The sequence below is a fragment of the Pygocentrus nattereri genome, chromosome 26, assembly GCF_015220715.1.
Source record: "Pygocentrus nattereri isolate fPygNat1 chromosome 26, fPygNat1.pri, whole genome shotgun sequence".
In the NCBI taxonomy this organism is placed as follows: Eukaryota; Metazoa; Chordata; class Actinopteri; order Characiformes; family Serrasalmidae; genus Pygocentrus; species Pygocentrus nattereri.
In genome coordinates, this window is record NC_051236.1 from 5,622,501 (window position 1) to 5,650,000 (window position 27,500).

The following is a 27,500-nucleotide window of genomic DNA, read 5'->3' on the forward strand; positions in this document are numbered from 1 at the left end:
TACAGAAACAGATTATGAAAAGTTTTAACCCCTTATGATCATAGCTTAGCGCTGTAATCGACGGTGCAATCGCAGAGCCATTCATACTCAAGCATTCTTTCTACTACACGTTCACTCAGTATGCAGTCTGACGGAGTTCAATTGAGCTAAAATGCCTTTTCCTGCCGTCCGGTAGGGGATTGTACAGCGTTAGGGAAATGGGAGAGTAACCAGTTTAATTAGTTATCACTATACAAACTCAAATTGTTTCAAATTTCAAAGGGCCCATATTCTACCATTTTTTGAATTTTAGGTCCACTTATGATGTTTTGTGTTGTTTTATGCACCAAAAGCAAAACTAATTCATGTCTACATGACTCTGTTTATTTCTTAGAATTAAATGCGCTGATTAAGTTACTCTTTCTTTAAGACTGATATATGTAAATGAGCTTTGTTCTGATTGGCTGCCTCATGTCATGCTTTGCTAAAAAAAGCAGTTCAGCCTGAAAAACTCCTTATTATGTCAGTGTAAGAAGGCGAACAATCATAGAACCTTTTGCATTATTAAAGGGTTCTTTACCTCATGAAAGCGTTATTCAGACTGATGGAGAATGTGCTGTAGATGGTTCTATATGGAACCTTTTAGCAAGGGGTCCATATAGTGGTCGGTATAGTGTAGTGGTTAACACCTCTGCCTTCTATGCTGTAGACTGTGGTTCAACCCCCCCAGGGCAAACACCCTACACTATACCAATAAGAGTCCACTCTTTCACTCCACTACATTTCAGAGTCTAATATCCGACTTTTTCCTCCTACATTTTGACAAATCTGTGGTTCCTTTTGGTTTCTGTGTGTATAAAAACGTAACATGTCAAAACGAAAGAAGCGCAAAGCCAGAGCACCAATCAGGGCCCAGCGGTCACTTTGTTTAGAGCTGGTTTTGACCTGTTGGTCATACCGACCCAGTGCAGCACACGGTTCAACGTCAGCGCAGCAGCGTAAAACTTTGGGAGAGTCTGTTCAACATAAATGATGAACTAACCTAACTTTGTGTAAATAGAGCACAATATAGAAATATGTCCACATATGCAGTCGAGACTGACGCGGCTTTTTTCTGAATTTCTACAAACACCATTTAATTTTATAGTAAATTAGTTTGGGCTGGTTTATGTTTATGAACAGAGGCCGACAGATCAACATAGTAAAGGAGCTCATCTGTGATCCTGAGTTTAAAGCCAGTTTTTATTCAACTTAAACTTGGAACTAAGTTGTAAATAAATCTTAAACTGAAACTTTGCTTGTGTGTAAAAAGTGATTTCAGAGCCACTCGGTTCTCCCTGATGGAAACTGTTTACCTTCAGTGTTTTGTGCTTCTGATCATTTTAATAGACGTCAGCGTCACTAATTAATGACGTTCTATTAAAAGACTGGTTTACCAAGAGAGACGCTGGAGGACTTTCACCTGAAATGAGTTCATGAAGCCAGTCTGGTTATAAAAATGATAACAGGACATCAGAGCCAGAATTACTCTTTTAGTACTTTTACTTTATACTTAAGTACATTTGAAGGGAAATACTTTAGTACTTTTACTCAAGTGGAGGTCTAAAGGGAGGAACTTCTACTTTTACTGGAGTAATATTTTACCTTGGGGGTCTCGACTTTAACTCAACTACATGGTTTGTGTTCTTCATCCACCACTGGAAAACAATAGTGTTCACTATCAATGAGAGAGCTCCATGTCCATAACATAACATTAGGATTTTCTAACATTGTTTTTCTTATATATAAAACATTGCTTTTGTAAAAATATTAATCCTGATCCCTCAGCAGGGATTTGGTTTTATATGGCAGAAAAAATAAACGGCCTGCTTAGTTTGATTGTTTCTTTTGATGGCGGGCAGTGCAGTAGTGCATGTTATATTATATGTATGTGCTGTATGTAAGTGTGTAGGTGTACCTCCAGGCTGTGTCTGTGGTTGCGGCTGAGCTCCAGCAGACTCTCTCTGGACGCTCGTGAAGACGGAGAGAGGGAGAACGCTCGCTTCATGTTCACTGCTCCCTGACACAGTCGCCATTGGATACAATACGTCTCATACAGCTCTTCCACCTGTAACCAGCCATAAGAAACATATACATGTCCATTCCTTATGATCATGTCCAAGGATACAATATATTTGGGAACATGTGTTTGAATTTCATTCAAAGGTTTATGCAATAAGCAGAATCAGACCCTCATGTAGTCATTCTGGGAGCAACAAAGTAGTGATAAAAACATGCACATAATATTACTTTGAACTTTAAATGATCTGCAAGACACTCGGTCCGTGTTAACTTTGAACATGGAGCTCACAGGAACCACCAAGATCCATCACCTGGGTGAACCAAAGCCCTTATCCGACATGAACCCCATCTGTCGGACACTTAAGACACTTGATCCATGTTAACTTTGAGCATGGAGCTCATAGGAACCACCAAGATCCATCACCTGGGTGAACGAAAGCCCTTACCCGACATGAACCCCATCTGTCGGACACTTATATATATATGATTTCTTTCAATGTTAAGCTGAAAATTTAAATTTAACATGAGTTTCAAAAAATACATTGTTCAAAAATTTTCAGTTTCATGTTTCTACCAAATCACAGTTTTATTCTGTGGGCGGGGCCTATTGTAGCCACACCCCTGCATTTTAGAGCGGGAAGTGAGACTGCATCCCTGTCCCTCATGGCCACATGGTGAGCAGTTACATCCCATTGTTTTGAAGTAAATGTGTCACAAACTCTGAAAGTCAGTGAGGAACATTAAAAATCACCATATCTTCTGCAGTTCAGCATTTTTTCATGTTTTAATGTAAAATATGGTGATTTTCTGGGTGAACAGCTGTTCAAAGCTGTACTGGCTGCGTTTTTGAGCTAATATTGTCACTGAAACAGTCACAACGGAAACATCTGGTAAAGTTTGGGTCGAGTTATGATTGTTTTGGTTGTGGCGAAATGGAATATTCAATCAGTTGTTTTAATAAAATAAACATAATTAAGGTTTAGAGTCAATCAGAGCAAAAAGGGTTTTAGTCAAAAGTCCAAGATCAGTGAAAAGTCCCAAATGTGACTCCCAAATTAAACAGCATTACCTTACTAATTTGGAATTCAAGTCGTCGAATGTATCTTTCCAGGGCTCTGATCTCCTGTTGTGAGAAAAACAGAAATATATTTATTCATCGGATTTGACGCCCAGCTTTCCCAAACTGGGGGACAAAATTTTGAGAGATCTCCAATATGTGAGCATGTTATAGAACCAAAGACAGTCTTACCTTCTCTAAGTCATAGAAAAAAGCCTAGAAAGCAAAGAAGAAAATATATCACTTTAAATATTTAAAATTATGGAAATTAATATTCTACATGGGGCAGGAGAGATCACCCTGACCAGCTGTCTCATTGTCTGGCATGGAAACTGCAGTATCTCTAACCCTATGGCCCTATAGGATGGCTGAGAAGACCACTGAGGTGTCTTCACACACCATGGATGCATCCCACCACAAGTGTTGTATCCAAGGCCCCTCCCATCCCCTGTTGGGTTCTTCACTCTCTTGACATCTGGCAGAGCATCCGTTTTACCAACATCAGACTGTGCAACAGCTTCTTTACAGAGACGGTCAGATTACTGAATGCACTTGGATAACATCTATATACACTTGGATTAATCTAGACCCTCTGCAACGTCCATCTGGACCAATCTAGACCCTCTCCAATGTCCGCTTGGACTAATCTAGACCCTTTCCAACATCCAGCATGGAGTGATTTAGTTCCTCTCCAATATCCACCTGGACTGATTTAGACTCTCTCCAACATCCACCTAAACTGATCTAGACCCTCTCCAGCATCCACCTAAACTGATCTAGACCCTCTCCAGCATCCACCTAAACTGATCTAGACCCTCTCCAGCACCCACCTAAACTGATCTAGAGCCTCGCCAATATCCTCCGGGACTGATTTAGACTCTCCACCATCCACCAGGACTAATGTAGACCCTTTCCAGCATCCAGCATCTTAAGGAGTGACAATAAAGACCACTTCACTTGACTTGACAGTTTCATTTGTCTGGACTGTACAGATGACCGTGGTCTGATGATGCTAACCTGCCACAAAAAGCACTTGACCAAAAGAGATGATGGTTTTAGTGTGCGAGCTGTAATTCCTAACACTGCTGATAGGTTCATTGCCGAAGTAAAGCTCACAAAAGAGAACAGGGGATAAATGAATCAGGACAATTTGCTGGAGCACTAAAATAAAGCCTGCCTCACCAGTCTGGAGTTCCTTTTAGTGTCTCTCTGCTGGGATGAGAGGAAGTCCAGCTCCATCTGATGTCCTTCCAGATACTCCCTAAGAGCGAACAGTTAATATCATCTGTTAATGTCATCTAATACACCTGTAAATAGACCTCAACACAGCCTCTTCCTTTGGAGAAGCACAGACTGATGAATTAAACATCCCACATCTGCTTGTTGTCCCTACTTCCCTACTTCCAGCTCTGCCTGTGGTCCATTTCTGGACTTTACAGTGTGGTTAAGTGTTTTCACCGCACAGGTGAGTTTACTCTTCTTATCAAGTAATAGAGTCCGTTATAAATGCTGTTATCATACCCATATATTTGTTTACAAACACACCCCAGCAAATTACATGTTCAGTTGAAATAATGTAAAATATGGTGAATTTCTGTATGACCAGCTGTTCAAAGCTGTGTTTGCTGGTCATGAACTGCAGTTTTTGAGTTCAAAATGGGCTAAAATCATCATGGAAACAGTCACAACTGACACATTTGGTAAAGTTTGGGTGGAGTTATAATTGTTTTGGTTGTGGCACAAATCCAATCCAAATTTATTTCAGTAAAATAAACATAATTAAGGTTTAGGGTCACAAGATTGTAGTCTAAAGTCCAAGATCAGATTAAAGTCCCAAACGTGTTGGAGTGTGTTTATAAATATGACTTTGAACCAGTTTGTAAAAATCATTTATTTAAAACCATTTATTTGAAGATAATGATTGGTACGTACTTGAGCCCTTTCCGTAAGGCTTGGAAGATTCTGTCCACCTGCTCAGGCTGCTGACCCCAAATACCGCCAACCATCCGAACAGAAGAGGGGATTCTGGGAGATTTCCCTGCCTGAGCTTTGGTGCGTAGAGAACCACGAGTTGAAGACAGCCTTTAAACAGAGAAGAGAAGAGACGAGAAGAGAAGAGAAGAGAAGAGAGGGAAAGAGAAGAGAAGAGAAGAGAAGAGAAGAGAGGGAAAGAGAAGAGAAGAGACGAGAAGAGAAGAGGAGAGGAGAGAAGAGAAGAGAAGAAAAGAGAAGAGGAGAGAAGAGAAGAGAGGGAAAGAGAAGAGATGAGAAGAGAAGAGAAGAGAACAGAGGGAAAGAGAAGAGACGAGAAGAGAAGTGAAGTGAAGAGACGAGACGAGACGAGATGAGATGAGATGAGATAAGAAGTGAAGAGAAGAGAGGGAAAGAGATGAGAAGAGAAGAACAGAGAAGTGAAGAGAAGAAAAAAGAAGAAAAGAGAAGTTAAGAGAAGAAAAAAGAGAGGGAAAGAGAAGAGAAGACAAGAGAAGAGGGAAAGAGAAGAGAAGAGACGAGAAGAGAAGAGAAGAGAAGAGGAGAGGAGAGAAGAGAAGAGAAGAGAAGAGAAGAGAAGAGAAGAGAAGAGAAGAGGAGAGAAGAGAGGGAAAGAGAAGAGAGGGAAAGAGAAGAGACGAGAAGAGACGAGAAGAGAAGAGAACAGAGGGAAAGAGAAGAGACGAGAAGAGAAGTGAAGTGAAGAGACGAGACGAGACGAGACGAGACGAGATGAGATGAGAAGTGAAGAGAAGAGAGGGAAAGAGATGAGAAGAGAAGAACAGAGAAGTGAAGAGAAGAAAAAAGAAGAAAAGAGAAGTAAAGAGAAGAAAAAAGAGAGGGAAAGAGAAGAGAAGACAAGAGAAGAGGGAAAGAGAAGAGAAGAAAAAAGAAGAGAAGAAAAGATGAGAAGAGAAGACAAAAAAATAAGAGAAGAGAAGAGAAGAGAAGAGAAGAGAAGAGAAGAGAAGAGAAGAGAATTTTACGTTATAACATCAGAATCTGTTTGTGTGTCAGGAATTAAAGCTCCATCTGCAGCGAAATCTCCAAACTCCTCTAAATCTCTCCGGACTAACGTGGCCTGTCAGGAGCTGCGAGCGCTGAGTGAGGAACTCAGTGACTCCGCAACATAAATAAACTCCTCTCTGCAGGAAATGCATTCCTGCGCGCGGCTCAGGGGGTCAGTAGATGACACCAGCTCTTGCATTCAGAGCAGGATTTACATTCCGCCTCTCAGTGATGTAGATGTTATTGATGTGCTGTAACGCGGGGCCCCTCAGTGAAACACGACAGACATGGAAAAACTTCCAAAACATGTTCGGATATCATGCAGGTCACATGGGAAATTATGGAAATAGAATGGCACAAAAAAAAACACTGTAACTGCAACAATCCAAACTGCAAAGTCACTTTTTAACACTGAAATGGATTCTTTAGGCAGACATGGGGACACGAGTCAGTGACTCAGAATCTAGTCACATGTTAACTGACTTGTGACACAAGCTTAAATGACTCACAGCTCAGACTCAAGACTTGAATTTCAACCTGAGAAAAATATACAAAAAATGCTTTAATAACTCACTTTAAAAAGAAGGTTCTCCAAAGGTTCTTTAGTAAAGGCAATGGTTCTTCTTAGAATCATGAGATCTATATAAAACCATTTCATGCTTAAATGGTTCTTTGCATGGTGAAATGGTTCTTCAGATTGATGGCAAATGTGTCCTATGTGGTTATATATATATATATATATATATATATACACTATTTTTTCAATAGAATTCACTCACCATCCAAATCATTGAATTCCGGTGTTCCAATCACTTCCATGGCCACAGGTGTATAAAGCTGAGCCCCTAGGCCTGCAGACTGCTTCTACAGACATTAGTGAAAGAATGGGTCGCTCTCAGGAGCTCAGTGAATTCCAGCGTGGTACCGTGATCGGACAGAGGTCACCAACTTTCTGCAGAGTCAATCACTACAGACCTCCAAACTTCATGTGGCCTTCAGATCAGCTCAAGAACAGCGTAGAGAGCTTCATGGAATGGGTTTCCATGGCCAAGCAGCTGCATCCAAGCCTTACATCACCAAGCGCAATGCAAAGCGTGGAATGCAGTGGTGTAAAGCGCCGCCACTGGACTCTAGAGCAGTGGAGACGTGTTCTCTGGAGTGACCAATCACGCTTCTCTGTCTGGAAATCTGTTGGATGAGTCTGGGTTTGGCGGTTGCCAGGAGACGGTACTTGTCTGACTGCATTGTGCCGAGTGTAAAGTTTGGTGGAGGGGGGATTATGGTGTGGGGTTGTTTTTCAGGAGTTGGGCTTGGCCCCTTAGTTCCAGTGAGAGGAACTCTTAAAGCTTCAGCACCAAGACAGTTTGGACAAGTCCTGACCTCAACCCAATAGAACACCTTTGGGATGAATTAGAGCGGAGACTGTGAGCCAGGCCTTCTCGTCCAACATCAGTGTCTGACCTCATAAATGTGTTTCTGGAAGAACGGCCAAAAATTCCCATAAACACACTCCTAACCCTTGTGGAAAGCCTTCCCAGAAGAGCTGAAGCTGTTATAGCTGCAAAGGGTCGGCAGACATCATATTAAACCCTATGGATTAAGAATGGGATGTTGCTCAAGTTCATATGTGAATACTTTTAGCAATATAGTGTATGTGAAGCCTGTAACAATAGAAGAACCCTTTTTTATGCTTTATAAAACCATATAAATGGTACAATCTCAAGAACCTTTCATGATTCATAGAACCCTTTAATCATGCAAAGGGTTTCCTAAGTGTTCATGGTTCTATATAAAACCATTTTCTTTACTAAAGAACACTTGAAGAAGCATCTTTTTTGTATGTGTTTACTGGCAGCCATAATAGGTTCTTGTATTGTTGAAAGCATGACATCATCACATTAGCAGAACCGTCTTTGGTGCCTTATGGAACCGTTTTGAGCAGCACACTTCTTTTCGTTGTTTGCTGTGTAGAAACACTCAGCGCAGTTGTAAAGCAGTACTCTGGCCTGGTGCTCTGGCATTTTTGAACCCATGAGGTTTAAGATGGAAAGTGAGTGCCGTACGTTCTCCACAGCCGACCAATCGATATCTAGGATGCTTTCTCTTTCAAAGTAATCAATCAGCACATCAGCATACCGTTTCGGTTTATGCTGAATCAGAATCAGAAGACTTTATTGATCCCAGAGGGAAATTGCAGGTGTTACAGTTGAAACCATTTATTTAAAATAATAAACACTTTAATAATTCTTACAAGCTAAGTCATACTTTTTTAATCCCACAAACTGGAAAATTCCACGTCCGCATTTAACCCCTCCGTGAAGTGAAACATCACGTACACACACACTAGGGGGCAGTGAGCACACTTGCCCAGAGCAGTGGGCAGACCTATCCACGGCACCCGGGGAGCAACTGGGGGTTAGGTGTCTTGCTCAAGGACACCTCAGTCACGGACTGTCGGCACTGGGGATCGAACCGGCAACCTTCCGGTCACAGGGCCAGTTCCCTAACCTTCACCTCAGTTTCATCTCAGGCTGCTCTTTGAACAATGCACAAAATTATGCATCCAATGAGAATAAAGCTCATTTACATACATCAGTTTTAAAGGCACGGTAACCAAAGCAACCTGTTCAATTCTAAGGGATAAAGAGAGGCTGGAAAATGAATTATGACAAATGGATCTACAGAAGAAAAAACTGGGCTATGGGCCCTTTAATAATGTGTTGTGGTCACTGGATAACACAAAATGATAAACTTGTGGTTTGAGGGGTTAATTGCATACTAATGATCTTAACACACACAAACTCACAGGAGCAGCTGCATGTTATGTAAGCGGTCAGTGGTCAGTGCAGACTCGAAGGGGCTCAACCTTGGCATCATCTCAAGACTCTCTTCTAGAAATAACTGTCCTCATTGTGTAACAACACTGACATTTAGGTCCTTGAAAATAATAGATTTTTCATTAGAATATAACCACAATTCGAGCTAAGTGACCTCTCCATGTTACGTCCACAAACAAGTTCTATCATAGCTGCTGTTGTGAGGATGGACAAGCTTTGCAGGACACTGGTAAAAATCCCACTAAACCTACTGAATCTAGGTTAAAGGTTAGGTTTGCTACATATTGTTGAGTTTCCAGTTTAAATGTTATGCTCTTGAGCTGGACTGACCAAAGCTAACTCAGACGAGACACGCCCTTTATCCATCCATCCATCCATCCATTATCTTCCGCTTCTCCGGGGTTCGGGTCGCGGGGGCAGCATCCTAAGCAATGAAGCCCAGACCTCCCTTTCCCCAGCCACTTCCACAAGCTCTCCAAGGGGGATTCCGAGGCGCTCCCAGGCCAGCTGGGCGATATAGTCGCGCCAGCGTGTCCTGGGTCTTCCCCGGGGTCTCCTCCCAGGTGGACTCGCCTGTGACACCTCCCGAGGGAGGCGTCCAGGAGGCATCCTAACCAGATGCCCGAACCACCTCAGCTGGCTCCTCTCGACGTGAAGAAGCAGCGGCTCTACTCCGAGTCCCTCCCGGATGACTGAACTTCTCACCCTATCTCTAAGGGAGAGTCCAGACACCCTGCGGAGGAAACTCATTTCGGCCGCTTGTATTCGCGATCTTATTCTTTCGGTCATTACCCAAAGCTCATGACCATAGGTGAGGGTGGGAACGTAGATCGACCGGTAAATCGAGAGCCTTGCCTTATGGCTCAGCTCTTTCTTTACCACAACAGACCAGTAAAGAGCCCGCATCACTGCTGACCCAGCACCAATCCGCCTGTCAATCTCCCGCTCCCTTGTACCATCACTCGTGAACAAGACCCCGAGATACTTGAACTCCTCCACTTGAGGCAAGAGCCTATCCCCGACCCAGAGAGGGCTCTCCACCCTTTTCCGCCTGAGAACCATGGTCTCGGATTTAGAGGTACTGATTCTCATCCCAGCCGCTTCACACTCGGCTGCAAACCGATCCAGCGAAAGCTGAAGTTCGCGGCCTGATGTCCCCAATAGGACCACATCATCTGCAAACAGCAGCGATGTGACCCTGAGGTCACCAAACCGGACACCCTCCATCCCTTGACTGCGCCTAGAAATTCTATCCATAAAAATTATGAATAGAATCGGTGACAAAGGGCAGCCCTGACGGAGTCCAACTCTCACTGGGAACGAGTCTGACTTACTGCCGGCCATGCGAACCAAACTCCTGCTTTGTTTGTACAGGGCCTGAATGGCTCGTAGCAAAGAGCCATGTACCCCGTACTCCCGAAGCACCTCCCACAGAATACCCCGGGGAACACAGTCAAATGCCTTCTCCAGATCCACAAAGCACATGTGGACTGGTTGGGCAAACTCCCATGAACCCTCCAGAATCCTGGAGAGGGTGAAGAGTTGGTCCAGTGTTCCACGACCAGGGCGGAACCCGCACTGTTCCTCCTGGATCCGAGGTTCGACTATAAGCCGGACTCTCTTCTCCAGTACCCCTGCATAGACCTTGCCAGGGAGGCTGAGGAGTGTGATTCCCCTGTAGTTGGAACACACCCTCCGGTCCCCTTTTTTAAAAAGAGGCACCACCACCCCAGTCTGCCAATCCAGTGGCACCGCCCCCGATGTCCACGCAATGTTGAAAAGGCGTGTCAGCCAAGACAGCCCCACAACATCCAGAGCCTTGAGGAACTCAGGGCGGATCTCATCCACCCCTGGAGCCTTGCCACCAAGGAGCTTCTTAACTACCTTAGCGACTTCGGCCTCAGTAATGGACAAGCCTAATCCCATGTCCCCAGACTCAGCCTCCTCACTGGAGAACGTGTCGGTGGGATTGAGAAGGTCCTCAAAGTACTCCTTCCACCGCCCAATGACGTCTTCAGTCGAAGTCAGCAGCACACCATCTCCACTATATACAGTGCTAGTGGCACACTGCTTTCCCCTTCTGAGTCGCCTGACGGTTTGCCAGAATCTTTTCGGAGCCGACTTAAAGTCACTTTCCAAGGCCTCACCAAACTCCTCCCATACACGGGTTTTTGCCTTGGCGACAACTGAAGCCGCAGATCGCTTGGCCTGTCGATACCTGCCAGCTGCCTCTGGTGTCCCACAGGCCAACCATGCCCGGTAGGACTCCTTCTTCAGCTTGATGGCATCTCTCACCTGGGGTGTCCACCACCGGGTTCGAGGATTACCGCCCCGACAGGCACCAACTACCTTACGGCCACAGCTACAGTCAGCCGCTTCAGCAATGGAGGAACGGAACATGGCCCATTCTGAGTCAATGTCCCCCACCTCCCCCGATATCTGGTCAAAGTTCTGACGGAGGTGTGAGTTGAAGATCAATCTGACAGGTTCTTCTGCTAGACGTTCCCAGCAAACCCTCACTATACGTTTGGGCTTGCCTGGTCTGACCGGCATCTTCCCCCACCACCTGATCCAACTCACCACCAGGTGGTGATCAGTTGACAGCTCAGCTCCTCTCTTTACCCGAGTGTCCAAAACACATGGCCGCAAGTCCGATGACACGACTACAAAGTCAATCATTGAACTGCGGCCTAGGGTGTCCTGGTGCCATGTGCACTTATGGACATCCTTGTGTTCAAACATGGTGTTCGTGATGGACAAACTGTGGTTTGCACAGAAGTCCAAAAACTGAACACCACTCGGGTTCAGATCAGAGAGGCCATTCCTCCCAATCACACCCCTCCAGGTCTCACTGTCATTGCCCACGTGAGCATTGAAGTCCCCCAGTAGGACAATAGAGTCTCCAGGAGGAGCACCTTCAAGCACCCTTCCCAAGGACTCTAAGAAGGCTGGGTACTCTGAACTGCTGTTCGGTGCATAAGCACAGACAACAGTCAGGACCCGTTCCCCAACCCGAAGGCGTAGGGAAGCTACCCTCTCGTCCACCGGAGAAAACCCCAACATACAGGCACCGAGTCGAGGGGCTATGAGAAAGCCCACACCTGCCCGCCGCCTCTCACCATGGGCAACTCCAGAAAAGAATAAAGTCCAGCCCCTCTCAAGGAGATTGGACCCAGATCCCAAGCTGTGTGTTGAGGTGAGCCCGACTATATCTAGCCGGTATCTCTCAACCTCGCGCACCAACTCAGGCTCTTTCCCCGCCAGTGAGGTAACGTTCCAAGTTCCAAAAGCCAATTTCAGCAACCGAGGATCAGAACGCCAAGGCCCACGCCTTTGGACACTGCCCGATCCACAACGCACCGAACCCCTACTACTGCCCCTCCCATTGGTGGTGGGTCGATGGGAGGGGGGACTCATGTAACTCCTTCGGGCTGGGCCCGGCCGGGCACCATGAGTAAATGCCCGGCCACCAGACGCTCGCTGGCGAGCCCCTCCCCCAGGCCTGGCTCCAGGGTGGGGCCCCGGTAACCCTGTTCCGGGCAGGGTACACAAGTCCTGCTTTTGTGTCTTCATAGGGGTTATTATGGATCACACTTTGTCTGACCTGTCACCTAGGACCAGTTTGCCATGGGAGACCCTACCAGGAGCTTTTGCTCCAGACAACATAGCTCCTAAGATCATTCAAGCACGCAAACCCCTCCACCACGATAAGGTGGTGATCCAAGGAGAGGACGCCCTTTATTTTCCTATTAATTTATTTAATAAGTGCATGACATACATTATTTTCCAACATCTTTTTACGTGAACACATGTTCGGTGTAATGAAATAAAATAAATTTTAGGCCTTTATGATTTCCAAATTTTAAAAATGTCAGGTGGTGTGACCATCCAACCATACATTGGTTTAATAAATACATAACATACATCGTATAATTTTACAATACCTCCTTTATGTGAACACATTTACAGTATTTGGCTGACGCTCTTATCCAGAGCGACTTACGATTTGATCGTTTTACACAGGTAGGCGAAGGTAGTGTTAGGAGTCTTGCCCAAGGACTCTTATTGGTATAGAGTAGGTGGGGGACTGAACCCCAGTCTACAGTGTAGAAGGCCGAGGTGTTACCCACTACCCTATACCACTATGAATACACGCTCAGAGTGTCAGAGTAAAATAAGCTTTAGTCATTTATGCGACCCAATATCTAGAAATGCCAGGTGGTGCGACCAGCCAAACAAACATGCAGACTATTCAAAAGTGTCATTTTTAAAAAGTAAAGTTAGATACAATTTAAAATTTAAAAAATTGCATGATTTTATATTTGAAAGCTTTAAAATCATAAAAAATGGGCAGATAATTGCAAAATTTGCTTTTGTAAATTCAGATTGACCTCAAATGTCATGTGGCACAACCAACAACCAACAGCTTAAAAAGGACTTTAATTCTGACATGCTTTTAAGAAAGTCACAAAGAACACCCCAAGCGACCTTCAAAGAGCATTGCTAAGGTCAGTAACCCTTTAACAGATACTGAAAAAATTAGTAATTTCTGAGTTGTGGTCAGGCTGGTTGGGTTTACCACTAGATCATGTGGTGCGACCCCAGAAAAACCATCAACATGTGTCATTAGTATAATGTTTATTCATTTGAAAGTATTTGAGTTAGATGACAAAAGGTTTATACGGGGGTCCGGGTACTGAGACTAGTTTGTACATGTTTTTTGTTAGTGGTAAATAACTTTAAAATCTAATATTTTTTGATTACACATGGCTGCGCTACCTGACATTTTCTGGGTGGGAAAATTGATGGCAATTCTAAAAGCTATAAAATGAATATCAACACATTGATCAGATTCTTGCACAACAAAAATCAACAATGTATCCTTTTTAGGTGAAAAATAAATGACTAATTTAAAAGCCTTATCTGTCTTTGGCCCAAAATAAATATAATTTAAAATTGATAATTCTGTAAATACTGAAAAAAAGAGTTTGCTACATCCCAACCTGAACACAACCAGTAAAACCAAGGAAGCCAATAAACTTACTGGTACACAGAAAATCACTGTAGAGATACAAAACCATATTTTTGAGCCAAATACCAAAAACTGTTTATGCAATTTTGTCGCGATTTCAAATTTGTTTAAACATTAGCCTAATTTGGGCTTTATAAGCCTCTCCATTCAAGAGCTTAGTAAGTACGAGTGGAAGTAACTGCCCTAAGGAGTTGTTATAAGATGTCAAATTGATATATATAGATGTCAAATTGCCAGAACTTCCTATAAAGATTTAGATAAAATAGCAGCTACGAAAGAACACATTTATTGACAGCGCATGGATCAGGGTAATTCTACAGTACTAATTATCCATCGTTGTACTTTACAGACTTTTTCCTCAAAGAACCTGCAGACACGCCTCCAAAGTTCAGTCTGAGAAGCTGGTTGATGATTTTCTGAAGTGATCAAACCCATTCAGTGGTGCTGAGGTCTGGACTCTGGGGTGGTCAGTCCATCGTTCAGCTTCTTTGTTCGATGTGTCTGTCTCCTTTTCTCAGTGAGGTTCTTCTTGATCAGCTACACGTCCTTTCAGACCCACAGCGCTGAGTGGTCTTCTCACAGTGGAAGGATGGATAGAAACACCTGTGGATGTTTTCAGATCTGAAGCAGCTTGATCTTTTCCTCTCTCTCAGAGATCAAAGCTTTATCTGATGTGACAGTTTGGGGGTCGACAAGCTCTTCCAGGTGGTTGTTAGGAGCCACATTTTCTCTGTAGCTTCTGATCAGTTTCAGAAACTTTGTCTTTTTCCTTCATTACGCAAGTGGATTATCTCATACCTATTCTCACAAATATCTCCTGAAAAAATGAAGAACTTGTGCTGTGCTGTAGATGAATTGTGAAGTGTGTTGATATGTTGATATGCATGATGATATGTTTGTGAACAGTTGTGGGGGATTGGTATTATTTTCCATATTCCAGTGACCACGCATGCACATATGCTGTACAGAGGAAGACGGGCTGATGTAAAACCCAGCTGTGGTCTCTCAGTGCATCTTCATTTACAAACACACACACACACACGCACGCATGCACGCACACACACACACACACACACACACACACACACACACACACACACACACACATGCACACACACAAATACTGACCTGCGTCGGCCACTGAGCGTATTGACTCCAGTGAAGGAGCGACTCCTCTGCACCATCCCACCTTCAGCTGGACAATCGAATCGCAGCTTCACCGACATCCCCTCTCCACCTGCAACATAAACACGGGGCAAACAGTCACAAACTGATCTTATCTGATCATCACCGGCTCTGACTCTTCAGGAAAACCTGAGACAGTTTGGCTTTTTGTTTTCTGCTGTGGATGATCTATGATACATACTAGCACAGCAGGGGTGCAGCTACAGGGGGCTTCTGAACAGCTTAATTTAAGACTGTTTAACTTATTTCCAAACACTTTTTGCTTATTTTGAGTAACTTTATTTGGTAAAATTATTTCACTACATTGTCAGATAATATTGCTTGTTGTAAGGAATGAACTTGAAACCTTTACTTGATCAAATTACCCAAAACAAGTAAACCATGTCTAGAAATAAGCTAGAAAATCCTATAATAAAGTGCACAATCATCTCAAAATGGGAAACATTAGATACAGTATATCAACTAGATTTCAGATCACTTCACATGTCGAGACCATATTTTGCAGTGCATGGCTGGATCTACCATCAGGGTGAATAGGGTGAGTCCCCTGTGCACCAAAAGACTTTTGGTATGCACAAGAAAAAACATTCCAATTCTTTCATTGATTCATTCATTCATTCATTCATTCTATATAAGCCACTTATCTACCAGGGGTTGTTTCAGATCTGAAGCAGCTTGATTTTGTCCTCTCTCTCAAAGATGAAAGCTTTAAGTGCTGTTTATCTGATGGGGCCAGTTTTGGGATTTAACAGCTCTTCCAGGTGGTTGTTAGAGGGGTGCTGGAGCCTATCCCAGTGCTTATTGGGCAGAAGGAAGGAGACACCAGACAGCTGGATAGCTCGCTGGTCTATCACAGGGCACATACCAATTCAGTTTTATTGAAAAACTTCAAATCAAATACCATGGTTTCGTAAGCCCTATTGGAGCTGGATTAGTTTAATCTGGGGAGGTGCTGTAATTTGAGTAATTAATGTTGACAACAATGATTTCAATACAGTAGGAATAAGTGATATGTGTAGCTTTTACAGTCTCCTAAGTAATAATTCTGAAGTGAATTACCATCTGCACTATTAGAAGTAAATGTTCTGTTCAGGTACATTTTTTGTTCAACAAGATACAAAGAGTGTAAATGTTCCCTCGAAGCTCCAGCAGTGGGTTTAAGGTCTGATTGTCAAGCTTAAATCAGTTTCTCCAGGTGAAAAGTTGGTATTTGTACCTTTTCATAACTGAATGTTTAAAACAGAGCAGTAGAATAAAAGCCTGGAGGCGAGGCGAGGTGTGTGGAGTCAGTACAGCTTAGAACAGATCATTTCAGTGGATTATGGTTCAGTTATGTCCCCTGACTAAAGGGACTGAGATGCACCCTTAAGGGTTCCACCACAGTGACAGGTTAGAACCTTTATTTCTGAGAGACTTCTGGCTGAACTCTGAGCTCCCTAGGTGACAGCAGTCCTGTTAGAATTGACAGACAGTCACAGAGATCTGTTAATATAGTTAATATAGTTTCAGCTCCTGAATGAGGTGGAGAAACTGTCTGTCCTCCTTTTGCCTTTCCAAAGTGGAAAGTATCCTGCACAATGTCACCGCTTTCCCATTTCATAAGAAGCAAAGGACCTTCACTTCGACATTCTGCCTTCTATCTTTTTTAGTGGCATGAACATTTTTGCAAAATTCCCCCAGAAAAGCTTGCATTGCATCCATTGTGTCGTTTTCGGTGCGCAGCAGTCTTTGGTGTTTATTTTACTGCACACACACAATTGTCACGCTTACCTCCGTTCCCACTGTCTCTGCTTCCCAGCCTCCGAACTCCATTACCCAGAACCCCACTCCAGATCACATGACCATCAACCTCCCTCACATGACTCTCCAACGTTCTGCCTCACCTGACTACTGGTTACACATACCTGCTGCTTGTTCTATGTACCTGTTAGTTTAGTATATAAGCCCAGACTTTAGTTTAGCTTATGGTGAAGTATTGCCTTTGTTCACACAGCCTTACTGAGCTTTCTACCTGTCTGTTTGCCATATTGTGCCATATTTTTGCCTTGTCCTTTCAGTAATGCTGTGCCTGCTGGTTTGACACTGTTTCTGTTTTTGGACACTGCTCATGGTTACTGTTTTCGTGTATTGGCTTTTGACCTCGGTCTGGCTGCATTTGATTTTAGATCCTCCCTTTGTTAATAAACCCTTGGCCTGTGGACGTGTGAGTTCTGTCCGAGCCTGACAGCAACTCACATCTACATGCTGAACCCCTTAAAATCTCTGGCTTATTACACACTAAAGCTTATTATTCAGTAACTACAGGGACTTCAATGCAAACTGTCTGAGCTGTTCTTAGATTATAGAAGTGTGTCATTTAACTTTGGGCCTGACGTTGGAGCGCTGGCCATTTAATGGAGTAACTGGAGTATTCGGGGACTTTTCAGCCATGCTAACTTACTTTACATGCATGTTGGACTGTCCAGTTTTGAGCGTGTGTTGCGTTCTGCCTTCATGAACTGTTGGATTGGTTCAGAATGTTTCACACCCTAGGAAGTCTATCTAGGATGTTCCCCCACATTTACTATGCATTTATGTTGGTTTTATAGTGTAGTGGACTGCATTCTATGCTGTAGACTGGGGTTCAATCCTTGCCTGGGTAAGCACACTACACTATACCAGTAAGAGTCCTTGGGCAAGACTCCTAACACCACCATTGCCTGCCTGTGTAAAATGATCAAATTCTAAGTCACTCTGGATAAGAGCGTCAGCTAAAATGGTGTAAATATTATTTAATCCTGAAAAGACACAGCAGAGTTCCTCAGACGTTCCACCTCTTGTCTCTCAAGGCATGTCTGGATCCAATCTTTAACCTCCTACACGCACAATCATTACTTTGTCACATGTGCAGAAATGTTTCACACACACATACATATGCACAGTTTCCTGAAGGTCATCATGTCCACTCCCCCCAATCTTTAACAGTGGCCGCGCAATGATTCCTCTCTTTTGTCTTCCTACCTCCATTCCAGAGCATCTCTATACGTCTCCTGCTTCACTCACAAACTTTCTTTAAAGCAATTCTTTTTTAATGAAAAATCTAATTTACTCCCCTCCATAGCATGTTGCTGACTGCATGTCTAAATCATCACAAACCATGTGGAGCTGTTCAGTAATCTCTAACAGACTTGATTCTGTGGTTTATGACACTGTATGACCACTGGTGACTTGCTGTTTCCTCTCAGGCTGATTGAAACTTATCGCTGCTGTCGGAAGAAAACATCATATCTCCAAAATGGTCACTTTATAGGAGAAGGAAAAAAATGCTTTACTTTTAATGTAAGTCAATGGAAACTGTTTTTTTTCTGAGTCGTTTTGGGTCGTTTCTTTTGGTCTGTTCATCATGAAATTTACCTACAATGTAAAGGATAACAGGTATTTTCAAATTATGTCAAAAACTGAAAAACGACAAAAATGGAGATACGAGGTTTTCTCTCAACAACAGCGATATAATGATGTAAGCATATTTGAATATTCGTAATCGCCATCTACATTGGTACCATCAGATCTACACAGTAAACATCAGATATCGGCATCGGCCTGGAATTCCTGTATCTGAATCTTTAGCTGGTACTACTGTTTTCAGTTGTGTGACGTACTTATGCGTCAATTTTTTATCGATAACGTTGTGGCGTCAGCGCAGTAGGCTAGAAGAGGCCAGGCAAAGCAGGTGGGTCCCTTCTAGCCATACAACCTCCCCACTCAACCCACTTTAACTAAACCCGCAGCCTGACACAGTAAAGCGCACTCTACTAAGATAACAAACAACAATAACAGCAACAATAATAATAATAATAACAACTGCCATTTTCAGAAAGGGAGGGGCGGGGCAGAGTGCACAGTGCAGCTTTGCATGCCACGCCCCTTAAGCCCCTTCTGAAAGACTTTGCATATGGCAGATGCCACAAAATAATACTGCGTCAGAAGAGAAGCTGCATGGCTCCAATCCAAAACTAAAGAAGCGAACCTCAGGCAACAAACATGTCTCGGAGGTTTGGTTACGTTTAGGGGGAAGTGATGACTGTGTAAATGTGGTTTTTGGTCCTTCTATCACTTTAACACTCAACACACAACCAAGCGCCCAGTCAAATCACATTTTATAACTGTCAAGGTTTAGGTTGCCAGTGGTTTCACTTTTTCCAGTGGTTTATTATCCTGTGATGGTAGAACCTGAATGCTACATAAATGAAGACAATTTTTCTTACTGTTCTTGGTAGTGATTTTGTTGTTGTTGTCATTTTTAGAGCCTGCGCATTGCACAGATGTTATGCACAGGCCCTGAATATGTCTTTAACACCAGTTGGAGCCTGTGGAGGCACACAGGATAAAGAGAGAGAGGCAGAGAGGGACAGAGGAAGAGGAAAACAGGACGTATGAGAGGAGGAGAGGGAGAGAGAACGGGTAGAGAAGTGCAAGCAGACAGGTTTTAATGGAGAATGCAGAAGCATCTCTCTCTCTCTCTCTCTCTCTCTCTCTCTCTCTCTCCAGAGCAATAACTCAACTTCTGTTTCCTACAGGAGGAAGAACAGCAACGTGCGGGGCGCTCTGTCAGAGTTCTTCAGCGGGGGGCAGTGTTGGGGGACTGTGTCGGGGGGGAAAGTGTTGGGGGGCAGTGTTGGGGAGGACAGTGTTGTCATATGACAACAGCTATCAGCACTCAGAGTAAAACCACCAGCATTAAACGACTCCTAGAGTTTGATCTGAGTTTGATCAAACAGCGTTACAATAAAATATTAGAACACAAAACGGGAAAAACAGTTTGAGATTATGCAACACGGTTACTGTATAGTGTTGTGTGTCTGCTACTGGCTGCTAAATTTCCTTCGGAATCAATAAAGTATCTATCTATCTATCTATCTATCTATCTATCTATCTATCTATCTATCTATCTATCTATCTATCTTACAGCAGCAGCATCAGGAGGGTCAGTTCATGAGGGTGAGGTTTGTACAACGCTGTTTGTACAACCCCTCCACCAAACTTTACACTCGACACAATGCAGTCAGACAAGTACCGTCTCCTGGCAGCCGCCAAACCCAGACTTATCCATCAGATTTCCAGATGGAGAAGCGTGATTGGTCACTCCAGAGAACACGTCTCCTCTGCTCTAGAGTCCAGTGGCGGCGCTTTACACCACTGCATTCCACGCTTTGCATTGCTCTTGGTGATGTAAGGCTTGGATGCAGCTGCTTGGCCATGGAAACCCATTCCATGAAGCTCTCTACGCTGTTCTTGAGCTGATCTGAAGGCCACATGAAGTTTGGAGGTCTGTAGTGATTGACTCTGCAGAAAGTTGGTGACCTCTGCGCACTATGCCCCTCAACATCCTCTGTCATTTTACATGGCCGACCACTTCATGACTGAGTTGCTGTCGTTCCCAATCGCTTCCACTTTGTTATAATCCTACTGACAGTTGACTGTGGAATATTTAGTAAGTGAGGAAATTTCACGACTGGACTTGCTGCACAGGTGGCGTCCGATCACGGTACCACACTGGAATTCACTGAGCTCCTGAGAGCGACCCATTCTTTCACTAATGTCTGTAGAAGCAGTCTGTAGGCCTAGGGGCTCGGCTTTATGCACCTGTGGCCGTGGAAGTGACTGGAACACCTGAATTCAGTGATCTGTATGGGTGAGTGAAAACCTTTGGAAATATAGTGTATGTAGCGTATCTTGTTTTGCTTCAGATTACTTCATCGTAACAAGTGTTACAGCACAATATTCAGGGCCTCTTTCGAGTGAATGTCCCTGTATCTTCTCAATAAAAATGATCTTAAATCCAGTTGATATATCCAAGATTTCTCCTGTTAAGATTGTTGCAACAATATTTTAAGATAATTTACCTTATGTTCATTAAGTAAACCTTGCCTTGCCTTAATTTTATTATGTGCAATTATCTCACTATATTGGCAGATGATTTTGCTTAACTTTGATCTGCCTGTATAGTGAGATAATTTTACTTAATATTTACTTAAAAATAAGTAAAAATGTCTAGAAATAAGCCAGAAAATCCTATAATAAATGCACAACCATCTCAAAACAAGACAAATTAGATATATTAACTAGAATTAAGATAATTTCACTTGACAATAATCCATTTGCAGTAAGGTCATGTAGAGAGAGGTTGGAGATACTAGCAAAGCAAGCAAGCAAAGTTTATTTATATAGCGCTTTTTACAACAGGTGTTGTCACAAAGCAGCTTTACAGATCACTCAGTATTACAGAAAGAAAGAAAAGAAAAATCCGGGTCCAAGCCCCCACGAGCAAGCCAGTGGCAACATGTGCTACATGTGCAGCTGATTACTAATTCCACTGAGTTTGCTGAAGTTTGAGCACGTTGCAGAGGGCCAATTTTCCTCAAACTTTTAAATCTAGGCATAAATTTGATGTGATGCTGAGAGACTTCCTTTAAACAAACACAGCGGCTAGACAAAGACCTTCAAACTGGAGCTGAGAGAATATTTACCAGCAGAATAACATTGTTCAAACCAGCAGCATCCAGCCCTGGTCTTGTAGAGCTACCATCCTGCAGAGCTTATAATTCCAACCACAATCTGCTCCAGCTGACCAAGTCCCTGATTGGCTAGATCAGATGCATTAGAGTGCAGTAAGGGGTGGGGCAGCTTGTTGGAAATAGGTGGTTACTAAACTTTGCAGGAAGGCAGTTCTCCAGGTCCAGGGCTGGAGAACTCTGGTTTAAACTCTCTGGATCAGATATGTGAGAAGATGGGGCGATGTGGCCCAGGGCTGCACGACACATCATTAAGGAGTGTAATAGCAGAATTAATCATATTACCTCACACAGGAAGCACAAAAGTTGGTGGGAATGTAGCGTTAGAAGCCTAAGAAGCTCTTCTCTGTGCTAAGCTTAAATGCTCTTCTCTAATATCACGAGTTACTTAAACATTCGGTTAATTTACGTAATACAAAAATCTCACATTCACAGCTCAAACTCTACTCCATCCTGAAGTACTAGTCTGTAAAACCACTTAAAACATGACTGATCTTGCTCTCAGTGTTGTGTGTAAAATATGTAGACTGTATGGTAAAGTGTATGCAGTAAAGGTAGCTGTCACAACAAACGCGCATCATCATAAAAGCTTTCTAAAATCTCTGCAGGCTCACAGTTTTATTTCACACTTCTACACCCTAAGAATAGCTCAGTCAGTTTGCACTGTAATAAGGTTGAGATCTTAAGGGGTTAAGGAACGAAATATATATTTAATCATATATACTTATTATTATTGAAGATCTATATTGAAAATACAAGTGTAACCAAACATTTTTAAAAATTCACTGAAGGTCACCAGTATCTTTGGGATGATTACTGATCCTGAACTGACCATCCAACATCAGCACCTGACCTCACTAATGCTCAATCAAATCCTCACAGCAGTGTCCCAACATCTAGTGTAAAGCCTTCCCAGAAAGGGGTGCAAACTCACTATCAATTCCCCCTCATTTCAGAAGAAATGTTGCTGTTTACAAACTTTTGGTAACATCCCGCTTTCTGACATTTTACTCTGATGACATCTTAAGCAATGCTGCATACGATCACACTCAAAGTTGAGGATTCGATGTTTGTAAGTTGTACCGCACATAGACAAAAACACAGGCGGGTATCTGACTCTCATTAGCCTGAAATGTAAGGGTTTACCTCAAATCACTCAAAAGATCTGAGAGACTGAAGCCACATGCAAAACAAACATTCACACAAAACACGGCCCAAGTCTCCACTCCAGACACGGTGTTATGATTTACTGTAGATCGACTCAGAGCAGCAATTACATCTTACCATCTGTGTTTAAGGAGGCCTGGAAAATCCCCCCACATTTAGCCTCACTAAAACAAAGCCCACAGTACTAAAGCAACAAGCTGAGTGCTAATGTCAGTAATTCATTGCGGGCCTGGAGATGTAAACAAAACAATCATAACACGTTCTGTGTGTCTGGGGCAGAAGAGCGAGCTACATGTTTTGTTCAACCTACTTACGAAGTAATATGAGCTTCAGAGGACTTCACAACAGCTTTACACTTCTGATATAATGGTAGCAGAGACCCATAACTTCCTTACTCAAGCACTCTGGTAAAAGTTGGTTGATATTTCTTTACTGAATTTAAAGTATAAAAAGTACACATTCCTAGATGTACTTAAAGTAAAAAAGTAAAAGACTTCATTAAAAAACGTTTCTAATTCAATATGTTAAATATACAATCACCATTATATACGGCCACTTTATTAGGTAGGCCTAAAAAAGGCCTAAAAGGTTGGACCCCCTTTTGCCTTCAGAACTGCCTTAATTCTTCGTGGTAAACTTTCAACAAGGTGTTGGAAACGTTCCTCAGAGATTTTGTTTGGTGATTTGAGTTCCTGTTGCCTTTCTATCATCTGGAACCAGTCTGCCCGTTCTCCTCTGACCTCTCACACCAACAAGGCATTTTCGTCCACACAACTGACCGCTCACTGGATATTTCCTCTTTTTCGGACCGTTCTCTGTAAACTCTAGAGATGGTTGTGTGTGAAGATCCCAGTAGATCAGCAGTTTCTGAAATACTCAGACCAGCCCGTCTGGCACCAACAACCACGCCACGTTCAAAGTCCCTTAAATCCCCTTTCTTCCCCGTTCTGATGCTCGGCCTGCACTTCAGCAAGTTGTCTTGACCACCTCTACATGCCTAAATGCACTGAGCTGCAGCCGTGTGATTGGCTGATTAGCTATTTGTGTTAACAAGCAATTGAACCTATTTGTACCTAATAAAGTGGCCGGTGAGTGTATGTATGCAATTATGGCATTAAGTGTATATACTGCTTTATGCCAGACCTTCATACGATAATGTTTTGTTTTTGATCATACCAGGTCAGGGATTCTTGCGAGGATTTAAACATTTTCCAGAAAAGGCACTGTATATATTTTATAATATTTCCAGACAATTTGACTGAATATAGTTTGTTTATAGTAATGTTTTAAACAAGCAATATCGCCTGCCAATGAGTTAAGTGAGAATTTCATTTAATAAAATTACTCAAAATATGTAAAAACATCTACATATAGGTTAACCCTCTGGATTTATTCATCTCTTCTTAAACGCTCCTCTAAAGGTTCTTCATAGAACACGATCCTCATATGTTTCATATCTAAACGCTCCGTTACCTTCATCACTACTTTCCAGACCCCACGAGTCTCCAATGTGGACCAAATGAAGAGTGGTCCGCTGACCCTGCTCTGTCATTTTACGTGGCCGACCGCTTCGTGGCTGAGTTGCTGTCCTTCCCAATCACTTCCACTTTGTTATAATCCCACTGACAATCGACTGTGGAATATTTAGTAGTGAGGAAATTTCACGACTGAACTTGCTGCACAGGTGGCGTCCGATCACGGTACCACGCTGGAACTCACTGAGCTCCTGAGAGCGACCCATTCTTTCACTAATGTCTGTAGAAGCAGTCTGCAGGCCTAGGGGCTCAGCTTTATACACCTGTGGCCATGGAAGTGATTGGAACACCTGAATTCAGTGATTTGGGTGGGTAGGTGAATACACAGTGCTACATGTGGGGGATATTTTTCAGACAACAACATCAGGAACCCCTTAAGTGTCCAATCTGTGCTCAAAGCCTTGCATATTAAATTCATTAAACATGAGAGGAGTGTAAAGAGAAAGAAATAAAGAAATGTTAAATGTCCTGTACGGAAAACAAGTAAAAGGACTTAAATTACATCTTTCTGCTGTGGTTGTTGACACGGAAAAAGATGTGCACATGGCGTGCATGGCTAGCAATTTGGACCAGCGTCGCACACATTGTCTTAATAAACATATCCTCGTGTTTCTCCACTCGCTCTATCTCGAGGTCCTCGTCACAGGCCTTAGCGCTTGTGTGTTTGGACTTGGCTGCTGTACATGTGTGCATATTGTGTGAAAGATGCTATGTAAACAACATCTGATGGACTAAAGATAACCTAAATCTGGATGTGATGCTAGCGTCCACCCCAGGAGCGTAACCCTCTCCACGGGATGCGGCAATAAGACTTAAGAGGGGCAGCCAACCGAAATATTAGCACAGGGATCATGTCCAGCATGAGAGGCCGCTGTAAAAAAATGTTTTTCCCCCCATGTTTTCTGGCAGGGAGCAGAAAAACAGAAGAGGGGAGGGATTTCACTGATTTGTTAGCCGTGATTTTGAGCCATGTGTTTGCTATGAAATCCAGCAAAGGAGGGGGAAGTTGGCACATTCCTTGCATTGCAACCTCGTGGCATAATCAGATGTGGTGTGAGTGTTGACAATTACTGATAACATGACCGTTAAAAAGGCTGAATGTTCCCGGGAAGAACAAGGTTGCCATTAATCATTTTCACAGGGGGCTAATGGGATAGATCCCACAGGGTGCGGACCACCAGGCCAGAAGAGACAAAACTCTGGATGCCGAAAAGCGCTCAGTAATGTTGACGCTGCAAAAGAGTTCATACTGACCATCAGTGTATGTTGGAATGAAACTGATTCGCTTTATTGAATTACAGCAGTGGCCCAGCAGCACCTTAGCAACCATTTGGGGTTCCATAGCAACAACATAGCAACACTTTAGCAACCACTAGGAATTTCATAGAAATGGCCTAGCAACACCTTAGTAACCACTTGGGATTTTATAGCAAAAGCTTAGCGACACCTTAGCAACCACATGAGAAGCCATAGCATGACCTTAGCAACTGCCTGGGATACCATAGCAACAGCATAGGAACACTTTAGCAACCACTTGGATTCCATAGCTACAACCTAGTAACACTTTAGCAACCACCTGGGACTCCATAGCAATGGCCTAGCAACACCTTAGCAACCACTTGGAATTCCATAGCAATGACCTAGCAACACCTTAGCAACCACGTGAGATTCCATAGCAATGACCTAGCAACACCTTAGCAACCACGTGAGATTCCATAGCAATGACCGAGCGACACCTTAGCAACCACGTGAGATTCCATAGCAATGACCTAGCAACACCTTAGCAACCACGTGAGATTCCATAGCAATGACCTAGCAACACCTTAACAACCACTTGGAATTCTATAGCAATGACCTAGTGACACCTTAGCAACCACGTAAGATTCCATAGCAATGACCTAGCAACACCTTAACAACCACTTGAGATTCCATAGCAATGACCTAGTGACACCTTAACAACCACTTGGGATACCATAGCAAAAGCATACCAACACCTTAACAACCACTTGGGATTTCACGGCTTTATCACACCAACTTTAGGTTTTCTCATGAATGTTCCCTTTTCAGTTATTTCTACAGGTTAACTCACACTGCACTACCACAGCCTTTCTACTTGCTTCAGGAAGTTCTCTGTGTGCTACAGCACTACTCTTAGCTCGGAGTTACGCAGGCTGTCTAACTGCAAGCATTCCAAGTGCAAAAATTCAAGCCGAGGGCGCAGCGCACTTGGTGATTATTTGATGGAAATTTAATTCTGCAAATGACTGAATATAAATTGTATTGCAAAATGACAGCAGTAATTCTAGACCTCTAAATACTTTACTGCACACTTTCTGACTACTTAGCCCGCCCGTTCGGTCCGAGGGCTTTTCAACCACAAGTATTTCTGCGCTTGAAAGTAATTATTTAAGGCCAGATGTGTTACGAGCTTCATAAGAGACTTTCTCTTTCTCTTTTCCTCATGATTGATCATGTTCTCCTTGGTTTACTGCTCACTAGAGGAATGGCAGTCTGAGTGGAGAGAGGGTGTAGGAGAGAGTTAATCATGAATGAACTGCCTCCCTCAAAGTCCATCTCTGAGGACATATCTCTCGCCCCCTTCTCTCTCTCTCTCTCTCTCTCTCTCTCTCTCTCTCTCTCTTTCTCCCACTCTCACATTAAAGGGGAATTCCACTGGATTTTTTTTTTTTTTATTCTGGACAGTTAAATGGTTTGGTGTGAAATGCTCTACACTCTTAACAAAGATGGGTCGTCAGTTTTCACATGTTCTTTAGTAAAGGCAATGGCTCTGTATAGAACCATGAAAACTCAAAGAACCATTTAGTAAAACGGTTCTTCAGATTGATGGAGAATGTGTTGTTTATGTTTCTATATAGTGCTGAAAAGGGTTCCTCTATAGTAACAAACTTCGTCATGATAGCAGAACACTTTTTTTGGTGCTACATAGAACTTCTTTCAAAAAGGTTCTATGCAACACATTCTCCATCAATCTAAAGAACCATTTTACCATGCAAAGATGGATTTAATCATGCAAATACTTATATGGAACCACCTTTACTAAAGAATTCTTGAAGAACCATCTTTTAAAGACAGTAG

The 27,500-nt window shown here is 43.1% G+C and overlaps 1 protein-coding gene across 5 annotated transcripts in view; it reads right to left on the minus strand.

The window, feature by feature from the left end:
* The window catches only part of ripor3 (RIPOR family member 3), a 115,027-nt gene that overhangs the window by 56,058 nt on the left and 31,469 nt on the right, over positions 1-27,500 (minus strand). For all 5 annotated transcript variants that reach the window (XM_037534990.1, XM_037534993.1, XM_037534989.1 and 2 more), the window contains exons 2-7: positions 15,095-15,203; positions 5,030-5,179; positions 4,280-4,358; positions 3,290-3,313; positions 3,110-3,163; positions 1,937-2,086 (exon numbers count right to left, since the gene is read on the minus strand). In XM_037534990.1, the coding sequence (XP_037390887.1) occupies positions 1,937-2,086; positions 3,110-3,163; positions 3,290-3,313; positions 4,280-4,358; positions 5,030-5,179; positions 15,095-15,192 (555 nt within the window). In that variant the 5' untranslated portion in view covers positions 15,193-15,203. The remainder of the gene's footprint in view (positions 1-1,936; positions 2,087-3,109; positions 3,164-3,289; positions 3,314-4,279; positions 4,359-5,029; positions 5,180-15,094; positions 15,204-27,500) is intronic.